Source organism: Patella vulgata, chromosome 5, assembly GCF_932274485.2.
Source record: "Patella vulgata chromosome 5, xgPatVulg1.2, whole genome shotgun sequence".
NCBI classification, from domain to species: domain Eukaryota; kingdom Metazoa; phylum Mollusca; class Gastropoda; family Patellidae; genus Patella; species Patella vulgata.
Window position 1 is genome coordinate 75648850 of NC_065883.2, and position 24911 is coordinate 75673760.

The following is a 24911-nucleotide window of genomic DNA, read 5'->3' on the forward strand; positions in this document are numbered from 1 at the left end:
TTAAACTAAGCATTGGGCAGGTAACCACATAAAACCCCACATGGAGAGACTAGCGGACCCCGAGAAAACCCACGAGGTTAGACAGATGACTCTACTCCTGGTTATATACAAGTCTGGGATTAAACCAGACATTCAATTTGAAGCCGAGAGAATTGTGAATTACGATCAGACTTACCCACAGCCCAGTTGGCTGCGAAACCATTACCATTAAAGGATGAATCTGACCTAAATTTAACCACGAGGCGATTTGTTGATGACGTGGTAAGAGATGGGTTTGTATTACCACAATATCGGCCCATTGGTACCAGAGTTCTGTTAGATAAACTGTCCTGTGTCTATAAATAAAACAACAAATCATAAGGGTAATAATGACGGTGATGAAGATAATACTGATGATAATGACGGTGATGCTGATAATACTGCTGCTGATGATGATGATAATGACGGTGTTGATGATAATAATAATGATGATGATAATGATGATAATGATGGTGATGATGACGGTGAAGCTGATAATACTGATAATGGTAATGATGCTGATGCTGATGCTGATGCTAATGATGATGCTGCTGATAAAGATAATGACGGTGATGATGATAATACTGATGAGGCTAATAACGATGATGATGATGATGATGATGATGATAATGATGGTGATGGGAGCGAACTCGCAAACTGTATTTGTGTGTGTTACTGAAAACATTATGTTTTTTGAAATACATGATAGCAATATTGGCGCCATATTGGTTCAGTTGTCTTTCACGGTCTGTATTCAAATCGGTTGGATCCCGACTTTCTATCACGGTACTATCAGTGGGATCATGACTGTCTCTCACGGTCCTATCAGTGGGATCACGACTGTCTATCACGGTCTGTTCCCCATCAGTGGGATCATGACTGTCTATCATGGTCTATTTCCTATCAGTGGGATCATGACTGTCTATCACGGTCCTATCAGTGCGATCACAGCTGTCAGGGGGATCACTGCTGTCTATCACGACTGTCTATCACGATCCTATCAGTGGGATCACGACTGTCTATCACGGTCTGTTCCCCATCAGTGGGATCATGACTGTCTATCATGGTCCGTTTCCTATCAGTGGGATCATGACTGTCTATCACGGTCCTATCAGTGCGATCACAGCTGTCAGGGGGATCACTGCTGTCTATCACGACTGTCTATCAAGGTGGGATCACAACTGTCTATCGCGGTTCTATCAGTGGGATCATAACTGTCTTAGAAATATTAAACAAAGTTCTTACCTCAACATACTCATAATTACAGGACCCGCTTTCCATATCAAACGGTGGAATAAAGTTTAATAAGATGATCCGACCATTATCAACATTAATATCCCACAGACATTCGGTATTATGTGGATAAGGTGATGGATAATTAGGTGATTGTATAGAACCACTGTTACCATGATATAAACCTCCACAACCTGGACACAAATTAAAAATAAACATTATCTTGACGATGTAGCAATTTTTCTTTACTGGATTGATTTGGGCTGAAAGTCGAATACCTGTATTAATTGTGATACGTGGTCTGAATACTGGACCCCTCCATTAAGATCAAGGTTGAGATTTGGACTGAATAATAGAATCGTTCTGTTAAGGCGATCTGTGAGATTGGCTTGGGGCTGAATAGTGGAATCTCTCTATTAAAACCGGTTGTGAGAATGGATTGGGCCAGAATAGTGGAGGCTCTCTGTTAAAACCACTTGTGAGACTGGGTTGGGTCAGAATAGTGGAGACTAGATTAAGGAATCTTGTGCGATCGGATTGGGCCTGACTGCAGTGGCGGCGCCAGTCGCCGGTGGTTGGAGGGGCAAAGCTGAGGTAAAGTCCATGGTTAAAGGGGGCAAAGAGATGAAGAACTTCAACTAGGGTAGGGGTGGGGCCCCCCAGAAATATTTGAAAAACAGGCTGCCTGAAATGCAGTTTGGTAGTATTTCAGACACTGATCGTTGAAATGAAGTGTCAAACGAACGGACTTGTGAACCTTGACGAAGCCCACTCACGAGCGCCAAAGTAGGAAGTCCTTACAGAGGGTATGTGGGACCTCCCCAAGAAAATTTTGAACCAGCGGCTGCCAGGCAGGATACGCCCACATTTTGCAAGAGATGGGTAGAGAACAAGCTAAAAACAAACGCGATTTTTTATACAACCAGGGGCAATAATCCAGAAAGTTATGGCCTGAAATGTACAAATATCAAAAGGGACTGAGATCTTTGGGATATAAAGATATTTTTTAAGTTTCATTAAAATCGGTAAAAATTGTGACCTCTAGAGGGTCCACAACCTTCGTATTACACACTTCTACACAATTTGCGTACAAAGAGCGGCCATTTTGTCGGGCAGTTTCCTTTCGATTTTCCCGAAATTCGAATTCAACCTTCATTATGGTCGTCTGGTGATGTATTGAAACGGTTTTTAAAATTGGAAAAAATTGTGACCTCTATAGAAGTTAAAAATGCGATTTTTCGAACAATCAGGGGCCATAATCCAGGAAGTGAAGTTCGGGTATCCGCGATTATCAAAAGGAACCAAGATCTTAATGTGTAACGGTGATATATTCATACGTTTTTTTTAAATCAGATAAAGATTGTGACCTCTACAGGGACCACAACCTAAAAATGGACCATAATTCAGGAAGTGCGCGAATATCGAAGGAATCAATATCTTTGGGTAAAAAACATGTATTTCATGTTCCATCGAAATCGGATCAAAATTGTGACCCCCAGAGGGTCCACAAACTTGATTTACCAGATGTTAACATTTGCGTAAGAGGGGCAGTCATTTTGTCCGGCAGTTTTGGTCCGGTGATATATTCGAACGTTTTTGTTTTAATCGAATAACAATTGTGACCTCTAGAAGGGCCACAAGCTAAAACGTGATTTTTCGTACAATGAGGGGACATAATTCCGGAAGTTACGATCCGATATGTCCGAATATTGAAACGGGTCGAGATCTTTGGGTTATAAACTTGCATTTCAAGTTTCATCAAAATCGTATCACAATTGTGGCCTCTAGAAGATCCACAACTTTGATATACCAGATGTTTACACTATTTGCGTACGAGAGGCGGTCATTTTGTCTGGCAGTTTCGGTCCGATTTTCATGCTCAGACACAATTACGGTATAACGGTATATATATTCAAACGTTTTTTTTTAAATCGGATAAAAATTGTAACTTCTATAGGGTCCACAAGCTAAAAACGCGATTTTTCGTACAATCAGGGGCCATAATTCAGGAACTTACGGCCCGATACATGCCAATATAGACAGGAACGGATAAACATACATTTCAAGTTTAAACCAATTGGGATAAACTTTGTGACCTCTACAGTGTTCACAAGCTACAAACGTGATTTTTCGTACAAAAAGGGGCCAAAATCCATGAAGTTACAGTTCGATACATGCCAATATCGAAAGAAAACGAGGTCGTAGGGTGATAGACCTATATTTCAAGTTTCATTGAAATCGGATAAAAATTGTAACCTGTAGAGTGTTCACAAACAATTGTGGACGGACCGACGGACAGGGGCGACGACAATATACGTCCACATGAAAACGTGGGCGTATAAAAACAGACTGCCGGAAAGGCTGCCTGGCAGTATTTAGATTCAGGCACCGATTGTCGTGATAAATAGATCTGTCGCCTGATAACTAGTTTATCTGACCCCAGAGAGGAAAGTGTCAAATGAACGAAGTGAGTGAATCAAAGTTAACAAGAAGACTAGTGATCACAATCCCGCGCCCTTGAACTTGTTTGGAAGGCATAAGGGAAAACAACTTCTTGGAATATCAATGGGACTAGTCAGAAGATTCATACTCTGATCATAGTAGCTTGGCAAGGCACAGTCGCTACTCCCTGTATGATTTGCACAACAACCTTTGCCTACCTCAATCAGCTGCTGTATGTTAAACAATAAACTTATACATCAGTAAATAAAATACTATAATAGGTTAATGTTTGTACAAAGTTCCAAAAAGATTTCTTGAACAGATAATAAAATATGCTCCAGAAACAAAATCAGGACGGAAGGCTGGATTTCAGAAAATAAAATAATGGGTTGATGAATGTAAAATTATTTTAAAGGTATCTTGAACAGTCAAATGTGTTTCCATGGAAACACATAAAATTATCAAATCTGAGAAATTCAAAATAAGTGCCAAGAAGATATCTTGAACGATTTATGAGATATGCCCCGGAAACAAAAGTGTACACCAAAAACTAAGTCAAATTTGTTTCCATTGAAACACACAAAATATCAATCCCAGAAATTCCTAAATAGCAAAAGGCACAACTACTGTAATGGGTAGATGTCTGTACAGTTTCAATCTTGAACGGTTTATGAGATATGCTCCGGAAACAAAATTATACACCAAAAACTAAGTCAAATTTGTTTCCACGGAAACACAAAAACATTTAAATCCCAGAAATTCCTAAATAGCAAAAGGCACAACTACTGTAATAGGTTGATGTGTGTGCAAAGTTTCAGAAAGATATCTTGAACAGTTTATGAGATATGCTCCGGAAACGAAATCGGACGGACGGACGGACCCCATTTCAATATCCCTCCCTAACTTCGTTCGGCGCGGGATAATGAATATTTGCGCCACGATATTTTGAGAAATAGACTGCCGGAAATGCAATCTGGCAATATTTCAGACACCGGTCGTTGAGATATATAGAGCTGATCAGATACTGTTCGTCGACAAATCACCAGCTTATCCAACCAGAGGGGAAAGTGTCAAAAGGACGGAGTGAGTGTATCAAAGTGAATGAATATTTTCACCGCGTTGACCCTATACCCAAAAACTTTGAGGATCATAAAAAGCTCTTCTCAATTGGTTCACGTTTTATTTATAGTAGGTTTACAGCAGGATGGGTTTGGTAAACATGATCGGGAGACACGGTGGCTAAGTGGGTAAGGCGCTGGTCGGGTGTTCGAACCCTGCATTGGCCGTGAAAGTTCATCCAGATTTTCCGGCGTGGTTTCCCCTTGTCAGTGATACAGGACGGAGGGCCTGAAGAGGACAGCTGTCTAGTCGTTCGGATGGGACGAAAAACCGAGGTCCCGTGTACACATTGGCCTGCACGTACACATTGGCAGTTGCAATTCGATATAAGAGTAGGCCGTAGCGCCGCTGCCCGGGCACAATTTCCCTCATAGCACACTGTATGGCGTATGCCCGTCTTCATTAGCCCAGTTTAGGAGCAGAACAGTAGGACGTTAAACCCCATTTCATTTCATTTCATTTCATTTGGTAAGAAATCATTCAGACTCTACAACATGCAAGTCCATGACTGAGTGGGGATGTGGGATTTAATCATCGTAGAAGTTATTGATTACCGAAACATATCACAAATACTTTTTTTGTTATTTTCTAAAACTATTGAGGGGGCGGGGGTGGGGGCGAACAGAGGGCAGATTTATGACCCCCTTGCCTGACCCACTCCCATCCCCCCCCTTGGTGCCGCCACTGTCTGATTGGTAGAATCTGTTGATGGACCGTCTACATTAGGTCTGAATATTGCAGTAGTCATTTTACTGAGTGGACGTGCTAGAGCTAGGTTGAGCAAGCCTATGCAGATTTATTTTTAAAGAAAACTACTGTTCTGTCAAATTGATATATTTGATCCTATCACATATAACAAGTCATCAACGTCTTGCAGCTTTGTTTCCATGGATACACAAGAATTATTAGACTAATCAGTTTTATTTACATACCTTCCGTTTCAAATGAATATATGAGTCTGAAACCTGGTGCCGAGTTAATAAGGTCTGAAATGAACAGAAGGCGTATTGCGTTACTCTGAGAACGGAACTCATCTGGTGCGGTCGTACCACAGAATTTACCAATCGACGGTGAGTCAGTATTGCCTCCGTTGAATAATTCCAAGTAGTCATAGGGACAGGAACGGGCAGCTTCAATTGAAAAGTTGGAAAATCGAACCTGAAATGTAAATTTGTAATAAGTTAATATCACGTGAAAGTAGATTTGACTTCGTACTAAAATCACTGTCCAAATATCAGTTCTTAGCCAATGTAAATTCTGTGTTCTTAAAACCTTTTAAGTTTCTAATTCACGATGCACCATTTAAAGTAATGGGAATCTCTAATAGAAATATCAGTCGAAACATGATCGGGAGACACGGTGGCTAAGTGGCTAAGACGCTGGCTCGCTAGACTGGAGGTCGGGTGTGCGATCCCTGCATTGGCCGAGAAAGTTCATCCAGATTTTCTGGTGTGGTTTCCCCTTGTCAGTGATGCAGGACGGAGGGTCTGACAAGGACAGCTGTCTAGTCGTTCGGGTGGGACGAAAAAAATCGAGGTCCCTTGCACAGATTCGCGTGCACGTAAAAGATCCACTGACAGTTTGAATTCGATATAAGAGTAGGCCGTAGTGCCGCTGACCGGACAAAATTACCCTCATAACACACTGTATGGGGTATGCCCATCTTCCTTAGCCAAGTTCTGACCAGAACAGTAGGACGTTAAACCACATTTCATTTCCAAACATGGTCAGTTCACTGTTCACACAGATCTGTGGAACTTAAATTTCGTCCATCTTTTCTGCTGGCTATTAAACAAGATTTCAACACCTTTTATTGGTAGCGGAGAAACCTGATGGGCCTAGTTTTAATTCTATTGAATCTCAGTCGGGAGATTATCTAACGTTGATATTTAGATTTTATTATAAAATCAATCTTAGTACATATGAGCGCGCATTAAGCCCCCTCCCCCCACACACACACACACTATGAAATTTAATATAAGCTTACTCGGATTCTAGTTCCCGCGGGAGCTACGATCTTCCAGGCGCAGGCGTCCATATGATCATAATCATTGGGGTAATTGGGACTGGTTATTATTCCATTACTCGCCGTTAAAACACCACCACAACCTAAAAATAGAAAATAGACCAGCGATATTGTAAATTTTTACGAGTTCAACTAAAGGCCTTTCTAACAGGCCTTAAAGACAGGCCTTAATAACAGACTTAAATATAATAAACTTTAATAACAGACACAAATAACAGGCTTTAACAACAGACACTAATAACTGGCCTTAACAACAAACCTTAATAACAGGCCTTAACAACAGACCTTAATAACAGGCCTTAACAACAGACCTTCATAACAGACCTTAACAACAGACCTTAATAACTGGCTTTAACAACATACATTAATAACAGGCTTTAACAACAGACCTTAATAATAGGCCTTAACAACAGACCTTAACAACTGGCCTTAACAACAGACCTTAATAACTGGCCTTTACAACAGACCTTAATAACAGTCTGTAAAGATACATTCCCGTGTACAAACTGGGTGATTTGATGATATATACTATTCAAAAAAAGTAGGGGATATTTGATTTTTAAGTGTTATTAAAGTCACCTAATGAAACTGACGAAGAAACAAATGACAAAATGAAATGAAGTTCACATTCATCGATTTATTCCAAATGATCGTTAGACTAAGTAAGGCACAGACTGACCATTATAAGGGTAAAATGATACCCGGGGTCAAACAGCAAAGTTACCACAGCATCACAACCAAGTCAGTAACGGGTAAATCCTCCTCTGTTTGCCAAACAAGCATTGATCCGACGTGGCATACTCCTAATGAGACGTCTAAGGTCATTTTGGTCCAGATTGTCCCATTCCTGTTGCAACGCAGCAGCAAGTTCTTGGACATTGGCAGGACGTTGTTGAAGTTGACGTAACCTCTGTCCAAGCATGTCCCAGACATGCTCGATGGGGGAGAGGTCGGGACTCAGTGCTGGCCAAGGTAATGTGGTGATGTTCTGTTGTTGGAGGTAACCTGTAACGATCCTGGCCCTGTGACATCTTGCGTTGTCATCCTGGAAGATGAAACGGCGGCCATGACGTCGTGCGAACGGCACAACATGGACTGCCAAGATGTTGTCCCGGTAGTACTGGCCTGTAACACGCCCTGCAACAACATGTAAAGCCGTTCTTCCAGCAACAGTGATGCCTCCCCACACCATAACAGAACCACCCCCAAATCGATCATGTCTGATGACGTTAACGTCTTGGAAGCGCTCGTTTCGACGACGAAACACCCTCCTACGTCTGTCCAAAAAATCAACAGTGAACCTTGACTCATCTGAAAACATCACATTGCTCCAGCGTCGATTATCCCAGTGTTGACGATCCCTACACCAACGACGTCTTGCCTGAATGTGATGATCTCTCAAACAAGGGATCACGCGAGGACGTCGGGCGCGAAGGTGACCCCTATGCAGTCGATTCCGAATCGTCTGGCCACTCACTCTCACACCAGTGTCTGTTTGAAGACGAGCGCTGATCTGATTTGCTGTGATGACACGATTTCTCAAGGCCAAGGTACGGATAAATCGATCCTGGGCTTGAGTTGTCGCCCTTGGTCGACCTGAGCGTGGTCTGTCCTGTACAGATTGTGTATCACGGTATCTGGACCATAGCCTGCTTATGACAGACTGAGAAACATTCATCGTCCGCGCCACAACCGCCTGTGTTGTGCCGATCTGTAGCATGCCAAGGGCACGTAACCTTTCATTTTGGGTAAGCCGACGCATATCAAAATTTGTTTTCTGGTCACTAAAACAATTAAACTGATGTTTCCACCCTGGAATTCAATGCCACAATGACTGTAACATTCAAAGTCAGAGTCGTGCAAATCTTGGGTTGGACCCCCATGATGATCCCAATCATCACCTGCATTCCATGCGGTAGCTATTGGTGAGTTTGGGCGTCACATGTAACTGGAAATGTTTCTTCTGTTAGGTTCTATAGTGACTTTTTTCGTAGTCATTTGCATATTTTATTATTATGCCCCCAAAATCAAATATCCCCTACTTTTTTTGAATAGTATATTTGGCCTAAAACATATTCAAACTAATTAATTTATCATAAATTTGCTTCAAATCCTTCTCAAAACATTGTAATTTTCAAGGAATACCCTTGCTATAAAAAATCGACCAAAAGAGGTCATGTTTGTGTCACCCGCGTCTTTTTCCGTCATTTTTATCTCAGAAAGTTTTGTACGTCTAACTCTTCATAAAGTTGATCAACATGTACATCAAGCGCTCAATCTCCGCGTGCAACCTTTGACGTCACGCGTGCAGATATTCCTAATCGCCGGGCTGTCGATTAGGGGAACCTTGACATTTTTGTCCTCTATACGCTCCATGGGTGTTTTTCAGGGAATCCAGTATTTTTCTAGTAAGATTGGATATCTCTACTTTCCATATATACCAAAATTGCCATACTTTTATTGGAAATAACCACCCGATAAATACTTTTCTGGGAACCTATCTTTAACAACATACCTTTATAACAGGCCTTAATAATGGGCCTTAACAACAGGCCTTAACATCAGACTTTAACAACGGGCCAGGGTGTAATGATATTAGTTATACGTGACAACATGTCTGACACTAAACGTTTTATTAACATATATTTACAATATCAATAAAAACATCAAACAAAATATTTGTGCCTGACAAATCCTGAATTTGAGCCTGACATTGTCGGTGACAGCGTGGACAGCTTGCTTAAACATACATTATATAAGATCTAAATCTGCAGGTCTTTCTTTAGGCCTTAAATGTTATAATATAAATTATTAATTAAACATTTATTAACATGACAAGCCTATAATCAACTCATTATCAATTTTTGATGTATTATGCAGTGATTCTCGACCAGTGTGCTGCGATATCTTCCTAATGCGAAAAAACACATGATCCCAACTGAGTATTCACTGGTGTCTACTGAGAAGTTCATAGCTGTGCTTTTCTTTTTTTAGTTTTAGTCATTTTATGTGTCTATGACTAGTCTCTGTCTACGGGTGTATGCCGTTTGACTTGCCATGTTTTTATTTTGCAAAAATCAAATATATTTAGCCATGTGTGCCGCAATTTTTTCATGTGTTCCAAGAACATCCAGAAATCAGACAATTGAATGATACTCACTGGTGAAGTTAAACTCTACGTTAAATCCACGATCTTTTGTAACTGCATCCGTTTTAAATCGCATCCATAGTGATGAACTTGGTGTAACAACACGGCGCGGATTAATATTGTTACCACAGAAAGTCTCTAGTATCTGACCAGTTGCATCATTTCCTGGTAAAATATAAACAAAGTTTCATGTTACTCAAACATTAAAACAGTTTCTTTAATTTATTGTGAAATAATGGTTTTGATGTTGTTTTTTTTTAACCCCTTGTCAGTGATGCAGGACGGAGAGCCTGACAAGGACAGCTGTCTAGTCGTTCGGATGGGACGAAAAACCGAGGTCCCGTGTGCGCATTGGCGTGCACGTAAAATATCCCTTGGCAGTTGGAATTCGATATAAGAGTAGGCCGTAACGCCGCTGCCCGGGCAAAATTTCCCTCATAGCACACTGTATGGCGTATGCCCGTCTTCATTGGCCCAGTTTAGGAGCAGAACAGTAGGACGTTAAACCCCATTTCATTTCATTTTCATTTCGTTTTTTTTAAAACTGGTTGAATTCAGATCTATATACCATTGATATATTCATTTGATGTTCTTAATCAATAATCAATCTGAGTAAAGCCTATCTTCTCTGGAACAAACAACCTCAAAATATTAGAATCTGTTCATCGTTGGCAAAATTTAATACACAATTGACAACTCACTTATTCTTAGAGTGCTTCCACGTATACATCATTTTAATTGATGTATAGTAATGCCAGTTTATGCATTAATTACATTTATAAAATCTAAGGTTGATTTCAATGTTAACGGGTAAGTCTTATTTGTATTTTTGTTTATTTATTTTATTTGTATATTTAATTTCTGAGCCATATTTGGTAAAGTACAAGTGAGCACTAAGTCGTAAGTTTAAATAATAATGTACTATAATAATAATAATAATTAAAATACAGACGTCACGTCACCCTTTGATGTTAACGTACCATTATTTCAAATAATCGTACGGGCAACTTGCCAATCGTACATTATCTATACTAGTGAAATATTGGACTCGTGTCAGGTATTTCACTGAAAAAGCACGCGCAGAGTGTCTGTATTTTAAATTGTTTAATGGTCTCGAGCTTAAGACATTGCGTAATATATTGTAAAAACACTCGGGCCTCACGGACCTCTTGTTGTTACAATATATTACTTAATGTCTCGCTCTCGACCATTAAACAATACTTAAACATGGTGAGAAAGGCGTTTCTATTAAGTCACATTCAATTTTTTGAAAATTGTTTAACGTGCATGTCCCTTATTCATAAAAACAAACATTTTGAATACTGACAGTTCATTGGCTCAGCATAAATTTTACCTCTTGGCCAATGAAAAAGCTGAATTCTTAAAATATTTCAGTCCTACTTTTCTGCACCGACTGGGATAATGATAACGGCATGCCGAGTGCTATTTCGAATTCCAACTGTCAGGGGCTCTTTTACGTGCACGCCAATGTTTTTTTTATTACCATCCGAATGATTACATACTGTGACTCAGACAGGCACAAATGACAAAGGGAAACCAGGTTGGTAAATCCCGAGGAACTTTCTTCATTCACCTTATTCACTGAGATCCCATGACCCCCCACCCCCTCATGTTGAAGTTAATGGTGGTAAGGTTTATAAACTACACGTCAGCGAGCCAGTGTCCTACTCACTCGGCCATCACCTCAAAATATAATAGTATAAGCCACACATTAGCGAGCCAGCGTGTTACTCACTCAGCCATCACCTCAAAATATAATAGTATAAGCTGCACGTTAGCGAGCCAGCGTGTTACTCACTCAGCCATCACCTCAAAATATAATAGTATAAGCCACACATTAGCGAGCCAGCGTGTTACTCACTCAGCCATCACCTCAAAATATAATAGTATAAGCCACACATTAGCGAGCCAGTGTGTTACTCACTCAGCCATCACCTCAGAATATAATAGTATAAGCCACACATTAGCGAGCCAGCGTGTTACTCACTCAGCCATCACCTCAGAATATAATAGTATAAGCCACACATTAGCGAGCCAGTGTGTTACTCACTCAGCCATCACTTCAAAATATAATAGTATAAGCCACACATTAGCGAGCCAGCGTGTTACTCACTCAGCCATCACCTCAGAATATAATAGTATAAGCCACACATTAGCGAGCCAGTGTGTTACTCACTCAGCCATCACTTCAAAATATAATAGTATAAGCCACACATTAGCGAGCCAGCGTGTTACTCACTCAGCCATCACCTCAAAATATAATAGTATAAGCTGCACGTTAGCGAGCCAGCGTGTTACTCACTCAGCCATCACCTCAAAATATAATAGTATAAGCTCCACGTTAGCGAGCCAGCGTGTTACTCACTCAGCCATCACCTCAAAATATAATCTTATAAGTTATATTAAATATAAAGATGGCCAGGTATATATAACACACCTTCTCTTATTCTCAGATAATCAAAACGACAGCCGCCAAATGGACTTGGTTCCAGCGATAAATCTATCACCGTTATTTTTATAGAGGAATTGACTGTTGATGGGTTAATCATTAGCCACTGACAGTCCATATTGTTTCTATAGTGACCATTCTCCAGGTATCCAGGGGAGGTAATATTACCAGGTTCTGTCAGACGACCTCCGCAGGCTAAAAAAAACATGGCAGTAGACATAAAATGAAATGGGAATGAAATAAAATGGTGTTTAAAGTCCTACTTTTCTACACTGACTGGGCTAATGAAGAGGAATAAAAGCCATACAGTATGCTATGAGAACATTTTGTCTGAACTCTTATTCAGTTTACAACTGTCATGCGATCATTAACATGCTCCATTATTAACTTTAGTTCCACCAGAATGACAAGACATTTTTCGTTATTAGGTCATCAGTCTAACACAACTGACAAGGGGCTGTCAAGCAGGAAATCAAGAGGAACACTGGGATACAAGTCAGGACATAAGTATGGGCATTAAATGAATGTTTGACAGGCAGACTTTAATTGCCCGCAAAAATTCCTGTTCACAGACAGCGAGCGTCAAAGGCGCAAAGCTTACTGTTGTGCCTGCGGTGTAGGGGTCACCGCTAGACAATTTGTAAAATTAGACTCAAATGCATTTTCCAGCTATTCCAGGCCCTGAGTGCAGCAAATTGAAAGTGGTCTAATATAGTCTTATTGATGTGGTCTTGCAACCGAATTCCTGGGAAGGGGAAACCCGCTTGTTTAATTTTGGGACAAACATATGGTTCTATTTTATGTCAATGGAAGGAAAAAGGGAGACCCGGGGAAAACCCACGAGGCTGGTCAGGCGAAAACTTGACTCAAAGACAGACCTTCCGATTGAACGTGCACGTGTTAAACCATTCGGCCAACCAATCCCCCTTTTGTATAAATGGAATAAATACGTTAATAAATCTTACATGCTTCGTTATCAGATGTATAAGTAGCCGAGAATCCACCATTAGACCGAGATTTATCTGTCCTGAAATAAACGGTCATCGTATTTCCCAAAGATTCGGTAACCTCTGGTGGAGTCACGCCGCAATATCTGGCTATTGTTGGACTGTCAGGGAATATTCCATTGAACACCTGTCCTTAGTTCAAATTTAATACAGAATTAGAAAAATACAAAAGAGACACCGTTACTCCCAATGAATCATTCTGCATTCAGAGATCCATCTACGTCATACTTTGAGAATAGATCTCTGTCCTAAATGGCCGCCATATTAAAAAATAAGTAAACCGTTTTGTTTAGGTCTGTCAGACACACAAACACTTAAAGGGACAATAACACTCTTGCTGGCTTGACAGCTCCAGAAAATAAAAAAATAGCCTTATTCTAAGTACTAGATGTTTAAGTGTCCTACCTGTTGTGTAAATTATCCATTACATCCTATTTTACTTGTCCAGAGGATTCAAACATATTTTTAAATCGAAGTTTCATTTGAAAAGGTTTACGTTAGACGTTTCAAACCATCATGTTGAATTTTTCACAATTTTTAAATAAGGTGTGTTAAGATGAAATTTGTATCATCAATTAATTGAAATATTGTAAAATAGTACAATTTGTTGACCAGAATAAAGATTGGGACATATTATTCAGTTACAACAAGAGTGGTATTGAGCCTTTAATAAACTTTTTCAGTTTTATTTAATGAAAGCAGAATAAATACTTCTCAAAATTCTCGAAGTATGCTAAGCGTTTTCGACTAAAATCGTCGATTAAGGACTTAAAATGACGGTCAACTAGCTTAGTGTCTGTTCTAAAGCCGAGCTGACTGTAGACAGACATCCTAAGTTTAGTATGCCAATGAATATTAAAAAACAGAAGGCCCAAACATTCAAAACTTTTAACTGTCGGTCAAAGATCTTTTAGTATTCAGGCACCTGCTTTATGGAATAAGTTACCATATGACACAGGTCCTGTAATAATCCTAATACTTTTAAGAAAAAACTAAAAACCCATCTATTTCTCCCAGCTTTTTAGATAAACATGTATATATATTGAAATTTTTTATGGACTCATTAGTATTGACTGTATTGTATTGTTTAATTTTATGATTTCATAATTCTATATTTGTTCCATTGTAAAGCACCCTTGAACACGTTTATGGGAAAGTGAGCTATAACAAATATTTGTAATAGTAATAATAATAATAATAATAAAAATAATATCATTAACAGATGATTACTTTACCTGTACATAATCGAGACGACATTGTGATGAACTCTCTAATCTAAAATCGTTAAAGCGGAGAGAAATACGCCGCCCATACTGAACTCGAATTTTCCACGTACACCTCCGATTATGTGCATAGAGACCTGGGAAATTTGGTGAGGTAAAAGTTCCTGTTGGGGTTGTAAGATCTCCACCGCATGCTAAAAATAGTCAAAATAAAAAGTATATAAATATTAATATTTACTCAATAGAATTTCTGAGCCCAAAAAACAATTGAATGGAGCAATAGGAGAGAGAGAGAGAAATGGAGTTTAACGTCCACTCGACACAAACTAGGTCATTTCGGGACTAACATATGGTTTAATTTTATTTACATAATTCGCTTGCGCGTATGGGTCTTTAGCAGTGGGAGGAAACCGGAGGACCCGGAGAAAACCCACGAGGTTGGACAGGCGACCTTACTCCTTGCCACGTACAACCGGGGATTCGAAACCACGCCAGTCGACTCAATGACAGACTTTATGATACAGCGCGCGCCCGCTAACCGTTCAGCCATCCAACCCCCCTGGAGCAATAGGACTCTAAAGATACATAATGAAAGATTTAGATAAAAAGCTGACCGTTCTTGCTATAATAGTTATATTAGAGATGCATTATGTACGAATTAGAGCTGACAGGCCTCACTATTATGTACGAATAAGATAAAGAGCTGGCATGCCTCACTATTATGTACGAATTAGATAAAAAGCTGGCAGGCCTCACTATTATGTACGAATTAGATAAAGAGCTGGCATGCCTCACTATGATGTACGAATTAGATAAAGAGCTGGCATGCCTCACTATTATGTACGAATTAGATAAAGAGCTGGCAGGCCTCACTATTATGTACGAATAGGATAAAGAGCTGGCATGCCTCACTATTATGTACGAATAAGATAAAGAGCTGGCATGCCTCACTATTATGTACGAATTAGATAAAGAGCTGGCATGCCTCACTATTATGTACGAATAAGATAAAGAGCTGGCATGCCTCACTATTATGTACGAATTAGATAAAGAGCTGGCAGGCCTCACTATAGTAGTTCAAAGATAATAAAAAAATACTTTATTCTGAGTGAAGTTGTGAATATTTGAAGTTTTGACAAAATGTAGCCTAGATTATTTCCCTAGAAAGTTGTTTATAGATTTGTCATGTGAATAATTGCCTAAATAATAATTTATATAACATTTGAAATAGTCAGATTTAGCTCTTACATAATGCAGCTTTAAAGTAAAAATTTTCATGCGTTAATCCACGCTAAAATTGATTATTGAACATTTAAATGCGAAAACAGAATCGACGGTTTATAATCTCTTAATCTCTCAATCTTTTTAACGAATACAAGTATAAAAACTTACTTTCAACACTGGCCTGGAAAATGACGCTAAATCCCATAGCAGATGTGGCCGAGTTAGATTTAAATCTGAGGTAAGCGACACTATCGGATGTATCTACAGGTGTCGGTATTGTTGCTCCACATCTTTTCATCAACAAATTACCTATACAACACAGGTATATCAAATTACAGGTAATAAAACAACAGGTAAATCAAATTACAGGTCATAAGACACAGGTAAATCATATTACAGATAATAAAACACAGGTAAATGAAATTACAAGTGATAAAAACACCTTGTATAATACTTAAATGTAATAACTATTATCCCACCTGTCGCATTGGCATCTCTGATCTGTAAAAAGTCATTAGTACAGTTATTTGATGTTTCCAGGGTGAAAGCCGTGAAGGTGAAGGTGATATAATGACCTGTTGGAACATTGATATACCATTCACAATCGCTGTTATCACCATAGTTACTGGGATAGTTGGGACTAGTTATTGTATGTCTATTACCGTTTATAGTACCACCACACGTTGCTAGGTAACATAAAAAACATCACAAAATCAATATATCATCAATCAATCACAATAGAAAAATGATTGCGTTTTTTTTAGTACCACAATTAAGAGGATCTATCTACGTTGTTTATTTTCAGAAAAATCAAAGCAGTTACCCGTAGCTTCACTGCTTTTAAATTTGAAATAAGGATTTGTGAGAAAATAATTGGAATTCGATATAAGAGTAGGCCGTAGTGCCGCTGTCCGGGCAAAATTTCCCTCATAGCACACTGTATGGCGTATGCCATTCTTCATTAGCACAGTTTGGAGCAGAACAGTAGAACGTTAAACCCCATTTCATTTCATTTCATTTTTGCCTGCCATGGGTATCAGGCGACAAGTCCACCTTATCACGTGGCAAGCCCTGGGTATCAGAAGTCGTTAGTGGAGTCATTAATCATCACAGCTGACCTGAGTTACGTAAGATCCTTGGTCCGGTAAAGCAATTAGACCAGGAGCCCAGGTGGCCAACCTAGCTGAAAAGTGTACCAACGACGGACAGGTGTTATATTTCAGACTATATTATGGCCGGACGTTGCAGCTGGTTATTATATAATAACAGGTTAAGCTTACAGTACAGATTTAGAACGGGAGCCCAGGGTGTTAACCTAGCTGAAAAGTGTACCTTTTTTCTCCTATATGGTATCAATGCATGTATATCTGGTATCATCAGAATGTAAGTCTGCCGGGTTTCCGGTGGTGAGTGTGGTATTCCACGCCCAAAATGCCATGCACCCCAACTAGGCTAGATTAGCTCAAAAATGTACCACATGAAAATCGTACAGCAGTGTACCGTACATTCTCAGGTGTTACAAAATCACTCTAACAGACATTTCTAGTAGTGGGTTACCCCTGACAGAGCTATGTAATTGTCAGACATTTGTAGTGGTAGAGAATCCCTGACAAGAGTTATCTAATTTCCAGTCCACAGCTAGGCTAGATTAGTTGAAAATCTGTACCACCTAAAATAGCTTTGGAGTTGTTCAGTATCACCACAGGAATCATGAATGACTATTCCACACCCACCACCAGAAACCCGGCAGACTTACATTCTGATGATACCAGATATACATGCATTGATACCATATAGGAGAAAAAAGGTACACTTTTCAACTAGGTTAACCCCCTTGAGCTCCCGTTCTAAATCTGTACTGTAAGCATAACCTGGTATTATATAATAACCAGCTGCAACGTCCGGCCATAATATAGTCTGAAATATAACACTTGTCAGTAGCTGATTGGTCAAAAACCATTCCAGACTGAATGCTGACCAATCAGGTCAGTGTGGTATCTGGAATTCAAGGCTGGACATCGATCTTACCCAGTACTATATAAGACCAGATAAAACGATTTTGGTCAAGCCAGGCCAGAGACCCGAGCTGGGAACAAGACTACTACCAGACGAAGAACCTGTTAACTAAGTATTGTAGAACAAGTCTTGTAGATATGTTTAAAGAGGAATAAAAATATTACATGAAATGCAAACCTAACATAAAGACCCAATAGCGTAACACAAGCCCTCTATATCACGTGACAAACCCTGGGTAACAGATTATTTGTAGTTAGCCCTGGATATCAGTTTGTTCGTAGAAAGCACTGGATATCCCGTGGCAAGCCCTTCTTGGTATCAGATGGCAAGCCCTGAGTATCACGTGTAAAGTCTTGGGTATCACGCGACAATCCCTGGGTGTCATTACAGAAGGCCTTGGTATTAGATGGCAAGCCCAGGGTATCAGATTGTAAGGCCTTGGTATCAGATGAAAAGGCCTGGGTATCAGGTTATCTACAAGGTTAACATATGTAACTCACCAATCTTATATTTGGCCTTAAAGCCCACGCGTGGTAGACTGTTATCGGTACGGAACCTAGCGTATAAAACATTTCCTGTAGACCGAATCGTTCCTGGTGCTGTACTACCACAATATCTCCGGTTGTTGACAAGAGCAGAGTTTTCTGTACCTCCGTCGCGGAATTCAATATAGTTATATGGACACCTACAAAATATTAAAAAGAGGAGACGATACCTTAATGAAATACAACCATTAATTTAACATCCACAAACTAGTTCATTTCGGGACAAATATACAACTCAATTTTATTCCAATAGTTCGTCTTAGCGTAGGGGTCTTTAGCAGTGGGAGGAAACCAGAGATCCCGGAGATAACCCGGCAATGAAACATACACCACTTAACTCAATGACAAACCATGATCCAACGTGGTAAGCCTTCAGCTACCAAACTGACAGGATGGGCATATGCCAGGCGGAGTATTATGAGATAAAGAGACTGACGGGACGGGTAAATCTTCAACAAGTCAATCTTGCTGCCACTCATTCCAGACTGATAGAAATGATTGAAAGGTGCACCTGCAAAAATATGAATAAAAATAATAATACCTGATATGAAATTCAATACTAAATGGTCCCTCGAAATCCACCTGCACACTTTCTCCACCTGGTGCCATTATTAAATTGATACAATCCACATTATGTGGGTAGTTTTTTGGATAGTTAGGCGACATGAAGTAGCCGCTAGTCACCGAGTTCGTTAAAGTTAACCGGCCTCCACATGTCACTTTAACTTTGCTGTAGATCATCGAGAACCCGCTTCCGCTGGTAGATGCGTCGGATATAAAATTAACATATAACAGATTGCTGCTTGTCTCTAGTGCACTCGGTAAACTGTTGCCATAGTAACGACCATTTCCACTTTTGTCTGTGCCGTTGCCAAGGGGAGGTGATGCCGAGTTTCCTCCATTCAACAACTACAAATAAAGATTATATCGAAAAATGCGGATAACGATTATTCCTTGGCTCCTGTGATGGCCGAAAAAACGAGCTAGAGAAATGGGGTTTCACATCCACTCGACACAAACTAGGTCATTTCTAGACTAATACATGATATTGATATTCATATTTAATTAATTATTTAGCACATAAGGGTCTTTAGCAGCGGGGGAGGGGGGCGGAGAAAACCCATGAGGATCGACAGGCGATCCTACTCCTTGTCACATAGAAGCAGGGGCTCGAAGCACGTCACTTGACTTATGATCTTATGTGTTAACCATTCGGCCCCCCGTTGGGCGAGAAAGTACCTCTATTTATTTTTGACCATTCGGAGTATCAAGGTACAATCCCTGTAAACATACAGCTGAATATCTCAGAGGACTATCCGTCCAAATATCAGTATTTACAAATGAAATGAAATGGAAAGTGGTTTTATGGCACGTCAGCTCCAACTGGGATATATTGCACCAAAAGTATTTACAAAGAAAGAATGCAGATCACATATTGTATATAGTATCGGCAACATTCAGCGTCCTCTACAGATCATATATTGGATATAGTGTGGGCAACATTCAGCATCCTCTACAGATCACATATTGTATATAGTTTGGGCAACATTCAGCATCCACTACAGATCATATATTGGATATAGTATCGGCAACATTCAGCATCCTCTACAGATCATATATTGGATATAGTGTCGGCAACACTCAGCATCCTCTACAGATCATATATTGGATATAGTATCGGTAACATTCAGTATCGTCTACAGACCACATATTGGATATAGTGTCGGCAACAGATCATATATTGGATATAGTGTCGGCAACACTCAGCATCCTCTACAGATCATATATTGGATATAGTGTGGGCAACATTCAGCATCCACTACAGATCATATATTGGATATCGTGTCGGCAACACTTAGCATCCTCTACAGATCATATATTGGATATAGTGTCGGCAACATTCAGCATCCACTACAGATCATATATTGGATAATGTCTGGGCAACATTCAGCATCCCCCGTACACCATATATTGGATATAGTATCGGCAGGGGCACCAGAACATTTTTTACTAGTCTATTCATTTTTAAATAATAGATATGTAATTGCCCTCTGGTCGGTCGCGAACCGGCTCTTGCACTCTCATTATCAACTATCAGTGCATGCCTTGGCTGAATATGAGCTCTTGCTAGAATCGTGTCTCTAAATAAATCTACTGTCTCGTTCAAGAAGCTTATTCTATTTTCTTGATGAAGATTGGTGTATTGATTGTCAAATTAAAAAGAATTTTTTATGAGGAAATTGCTCATGATACGAAAATTGTGAATAATCAGGCTTTTGTCTCTTTCATTACCATGAATTTTAAAGAGTTTTATGTTGGAATTTGGAATGCTAGAGGTGCTCTAAACAGCCTTCTCGGAATTGACAAATTTCAAAATTTTCTAGAGGCCGAGGGGGGGGGGGGGGGAGGAGAGACCCCCGGACCCACTATCGTTTGGTACCCTGGCCCGCGCCCCGTTTCGGCGCCCCTGAGAGGTTATTTACCACTGATGTTTTGTTTTCTTCATCAAACATTAAAAAACGATTTGTGTTTGAGGTTGGAAAAAAAAGTGAAAAAATGCGAATGGTGATCAGTGACTTTCACCGCGATCAACCGAGATCAAGCTCAGACTTTATCCTATTCTAGGGAATTTATGTTCATTGAATCAATTTTCAAAATGTGTATAGTGCCCCAATCTTTTTAAAACACAGATCCTATTTCGTTTCGTTTTTATAGTTCAAAATTTGGTTTTACTCATCTTTACTACACTAGGATCTGGAAGAGTGGTTTTCATTGACGTGTTCTGAATGATGTGAGGGATTAGCCAATGAAGCGGTCTGTTACGGCGAGCTTTAGGCGTGTTTTGCACGGAACTGTTGGTAATCCACTAGTAACATCAATGCCCATTGGTTAATCAAAATTAATTTCTGACGTCAAAGCCGCTCGTATGACCTCTGACGCGAACTATCGCTACAACCGATCAGAACTTTATGCGGTGTAGGCCATCGAAAGTATAAAAAAAAACGAAACGAAAATATAGATCAGATTGATATCCTCCACTAACTAGGACGTAATCATTTCCGGGAAGGTTGAATGTTCCGTTAAACCTGGCCCTGACTGTTCGACCGTTCACCATTTTAATAGTCCAGCTACAGTTCTGATTGGCTGGATAGTTACCAGGGTAACCAGGTGATTTGATTACACCTGTTAATTGACCCTCTATAGATCCACCACAAGCTACAAATATACAATTATTAACCACCATTATTTTTAATGTTTTGGATGCAAGAGCATTCAGAATTTTCTACAAGACAAAACGAAATAAATTATTACAAAGTGGAATTGTGTGTAATGTCCTATTTTTCAACTCCATCACAATGGTTATTTACAAGTCATATTGATAGAATATATGGTCGCTATGGTTACTAACCAGTCATATAATTATGTTTATAAAAGATATGGTGGCTTTGGTTATCAACCTGTAATACAATTTTATTGATTTAAGCTTTTAAAAGATATGGTAAATATGGTTACTAACCAGTCATATAATTATGTTTATATTGTTGCTATGGTTACTAACCAGTCATATAATTATGTTTATATCGTTGCTATGGTTACTGACCTGTCATATAATTTTGTTTATATTGATGCTATGGTTACTGACCAGTCATATAATTATGTTTATATTGTTGCTATGGTTACTGACCTGTCATATAATTAAGAGAGAATCCTGCTTTATTGACTGATACATCTGTTTTAAATCTAATGGCCAATCTGTTGGTGGTGGCTGTTATCAGAGCAGTATTTCTAGTACGACCACAATAATTACCTAGGTTACGGCGTCCAGTGTCTACACCTGTTGGCAAAAAAAAATACAAAAAATAATCATATAACTATTTTAATTTCATATTTCTATAATTTAATCCATGGACATTTGGAAAAGAAAGTAAAGTTTATTTAAATATAACGTAAAATGCCTTCATAAATAGTGTAAGTTCAGCAGAACCACACACCATGCCAAACGATACCAACACGAAACTACACACGCATTTCAAGAAATAAACAATAAATTAATAACAAATCAAGTGAATGGATATGGGGGCTAGCCGTAAGAATCCACTGTGCTGTACAGTCCAGGGCTTCACTCAAAATGAACAAGCGGTTGTCATGCAAGATACGCCCACATTTTGCAAGAGATGGACAGAGAACGAGCTAAAAAGAATAAAGTGAATTTTTGTACAATCAGGGGCCATAATCGATGAAGTTACGGTTAGATATGCGCGCATATCTAAAGTAAACGCGATCTTTTGGTTATCAACATACATTGCAAGTTTCATTAAAATCGGATAAGAATTGTCACTTCTAGAGAGTCCATAACCTTGGTATTACATACTTTTACACTCTTTGCGTACAGGGAGTGGCCATTACGTCTGGCAGTTTCGGTCCGATTGTCGGTACGACTGTCACGAAATTCGAACTCAACCATCATTAAGGTGTAACGGTGATATATTTAAGCAGTTTTTTTTTAAATCGGATAAACAAAATGTATCCTCTAGGGGATCACAAACCCAAAACGCGATTTATTGTACAATCAGGGGCCATAATTCAGGAAATTGCGATCTGATAGGCCTATGCGCGAATATCGAAAAAAACGAGATCTTTGGGTTATAAACATACATTTCAAGTTTCATCTAAATCGGATAAATTTGTGACCTCTAGAGTGTCCACACGCTAAAATCCTGATTTGTCGTACAATCAGGAGCCATAATCCATGTATTTTAGATCCGATACCTGCCAATATCAAAAGGAAACAAGATCTTTTGGAGATAAACCTATATTTAAAGTTTCGTCAAAATGGGATAAGAATTGTGACCTGCATAGTGTTTACAAACAAATTGTGGACGGACGGGCGGACGGACAGGGGCGACGACAATTTACATATAAAAATAGTTTAAAACTTACCATCAAAGAAAGAGACAGCATCATATCTACAGATACCATGTACCTCTAAATCTATATCTGTTATATTCACCGCTACACGAGTACCTAATGGTGAGTGGATAACCCAAACACAATTTAAACTATACTATTCAAAAAAAGTAGGGGATATTTGATTTTGGGGGCATAATACTAAAATATGCAAATGACTACGAAAAAAGCCACTATATAACCTAACAGAAGAAACATTTCTAGTTACATGTGACGCCCAAACGCACCAATAGCTACCGCATGGAATGCAGGTGATGCTTGGGATCATCATGGGGGTCCAACCCAAGATTTGCACGACTCTGACTTTGAATGTTACAGTCATTGTGGCATTGAATTCCAGGGTGGAAACATCAGTTTAATTGTTTTAGTGACCAGAAAACAAATTTTGATATGCGTCGGCTTACCCAAAATGAAAGGTTACGTGCCCTTGGCATGCTACAGATCGGCACAACACAGGCGGTTGTGGCGCGAACGATGAATGTTTCTCAGTCTGTCATAAGCAGGCTATGGTCCAGATACCGTGATACACAATCTGTACAGGACAGACCACGCTCAGGTCGACCAAGGGCGACAACTCAAGCCCAGGATCGATTTATCCGTACCTTGGCCTTGAGAAATCGTGTCATCACAGCAAATCAGATCAGCGCTCGTCTTCAAACAGACACTGGTGTGAGAGTGAGTGGCCAGACGATTCGGAATCGACTGCATAGGGGTCACCTTCGCGCCCGACGTCCTCGCGTGATCCCTTGTTTGAGAGATCATCACATTCAGGCAAGACGTCGTTGGTGTAGGGATCGTCAACACTGGGATAATCGACGCTGGAGCAATGTGATGTTTTCAGATGAGTCAAGGTTCACTGTTGATTTTTTGGACAGACGTAGGAGGGTGTGGCGTCGTCGAAACGAGCGCTTCCAAGACGTTAACGTCATCAGACATGATCGATTTGGGGGTGGTTCTGTTATGGTGTGGGGAGGCATCACTGTTGCTGGAAGAAAGGCTTTACATGTTGTTGCAGGGCGTGTTACAGGCCAGTACCACCGGGACAACATCTTGGCAGTCCATGTTGTGCCGTTCGCACGACGTCATGGCCGCCGTTTCATCTTCCAGGATGACAACGCAAGATGTCACAGGGCCAGGATCGTTACAGGTTACCTCCAACAACAGAACATCACCACATTACCTTGGCCAGCACTGAGTCCCGACCTCTCCCCCATCGAGCATGTCTGGGACATGCTTGGACAGAGGTTACGTCAACGTCAACAACGTCCTGCCAATGTCCAAGAACTTGCTGCTGCGTTGCAACAGGAATGGGACAATCTGGACCAAAATGACCTTAGACGTCTCATTAGGAGTATGCCACGTCGGATCAATGCTTGTTCGGCAAACAGAGGAGGATTTACCCGTTACTGACTTGGTTGTGATGCTGTGGTAACTTTGCTGTTTGACCCCGGGTATCATTTTACCCTTATAAT

At 39.9% G+C, this 24911-nt stretch overlaps 1 protein-coding gene and 1 pseudogene across 1 annotated transcript; both read right to left on the reverse strand.

The window, feature by feature from the left end:
• The window catches only part of LOC130010516 (cubilin-like), a 33474-nt pseudogene extending 14825 nt beyond the window's left edge, over positions 1 to 18649 (reverse strand).
• LOC130012831 (cubilin-like) lies at positions 18525 to 23529 on the reverse strand. Its single transcript, XM_056100801.1, has 4 exons — positions 23413 to 23529; positions 22157 to 22306; positions 21515 to 21687; positions 18525 to 19380 (listed from the first exon to the last, which is right to left on the reverse strand). The coding sequence occupies exons 2-4, from the start codon at positions 22161 to 22163 to the stop codon at positions 18931 to 18933; spliced, it is 630 nt and encodes a 209-aa protein (XP_055956776.1). The 5' UTR covers positions 22164 to 22306; positions 23413 to 23529; the 3' UTR covers positions 18525 to 18930.
• Between the last annotated feature and the right edge of the window lie 1382 nt (positions 23530 to 24911).

Excerpts from the sequence above, each read along its gene's own strand:
- LOC130012831 (XM_056100801.1), bottom strand. Across the intron at positions 19,381-21,514 it reads CCGGAAATGATTACGTCCTA|TTGTTGAATGGAGGAAACTC; the intron begins GTTAGTGGAGGA and ends CTTTATTTGTAG.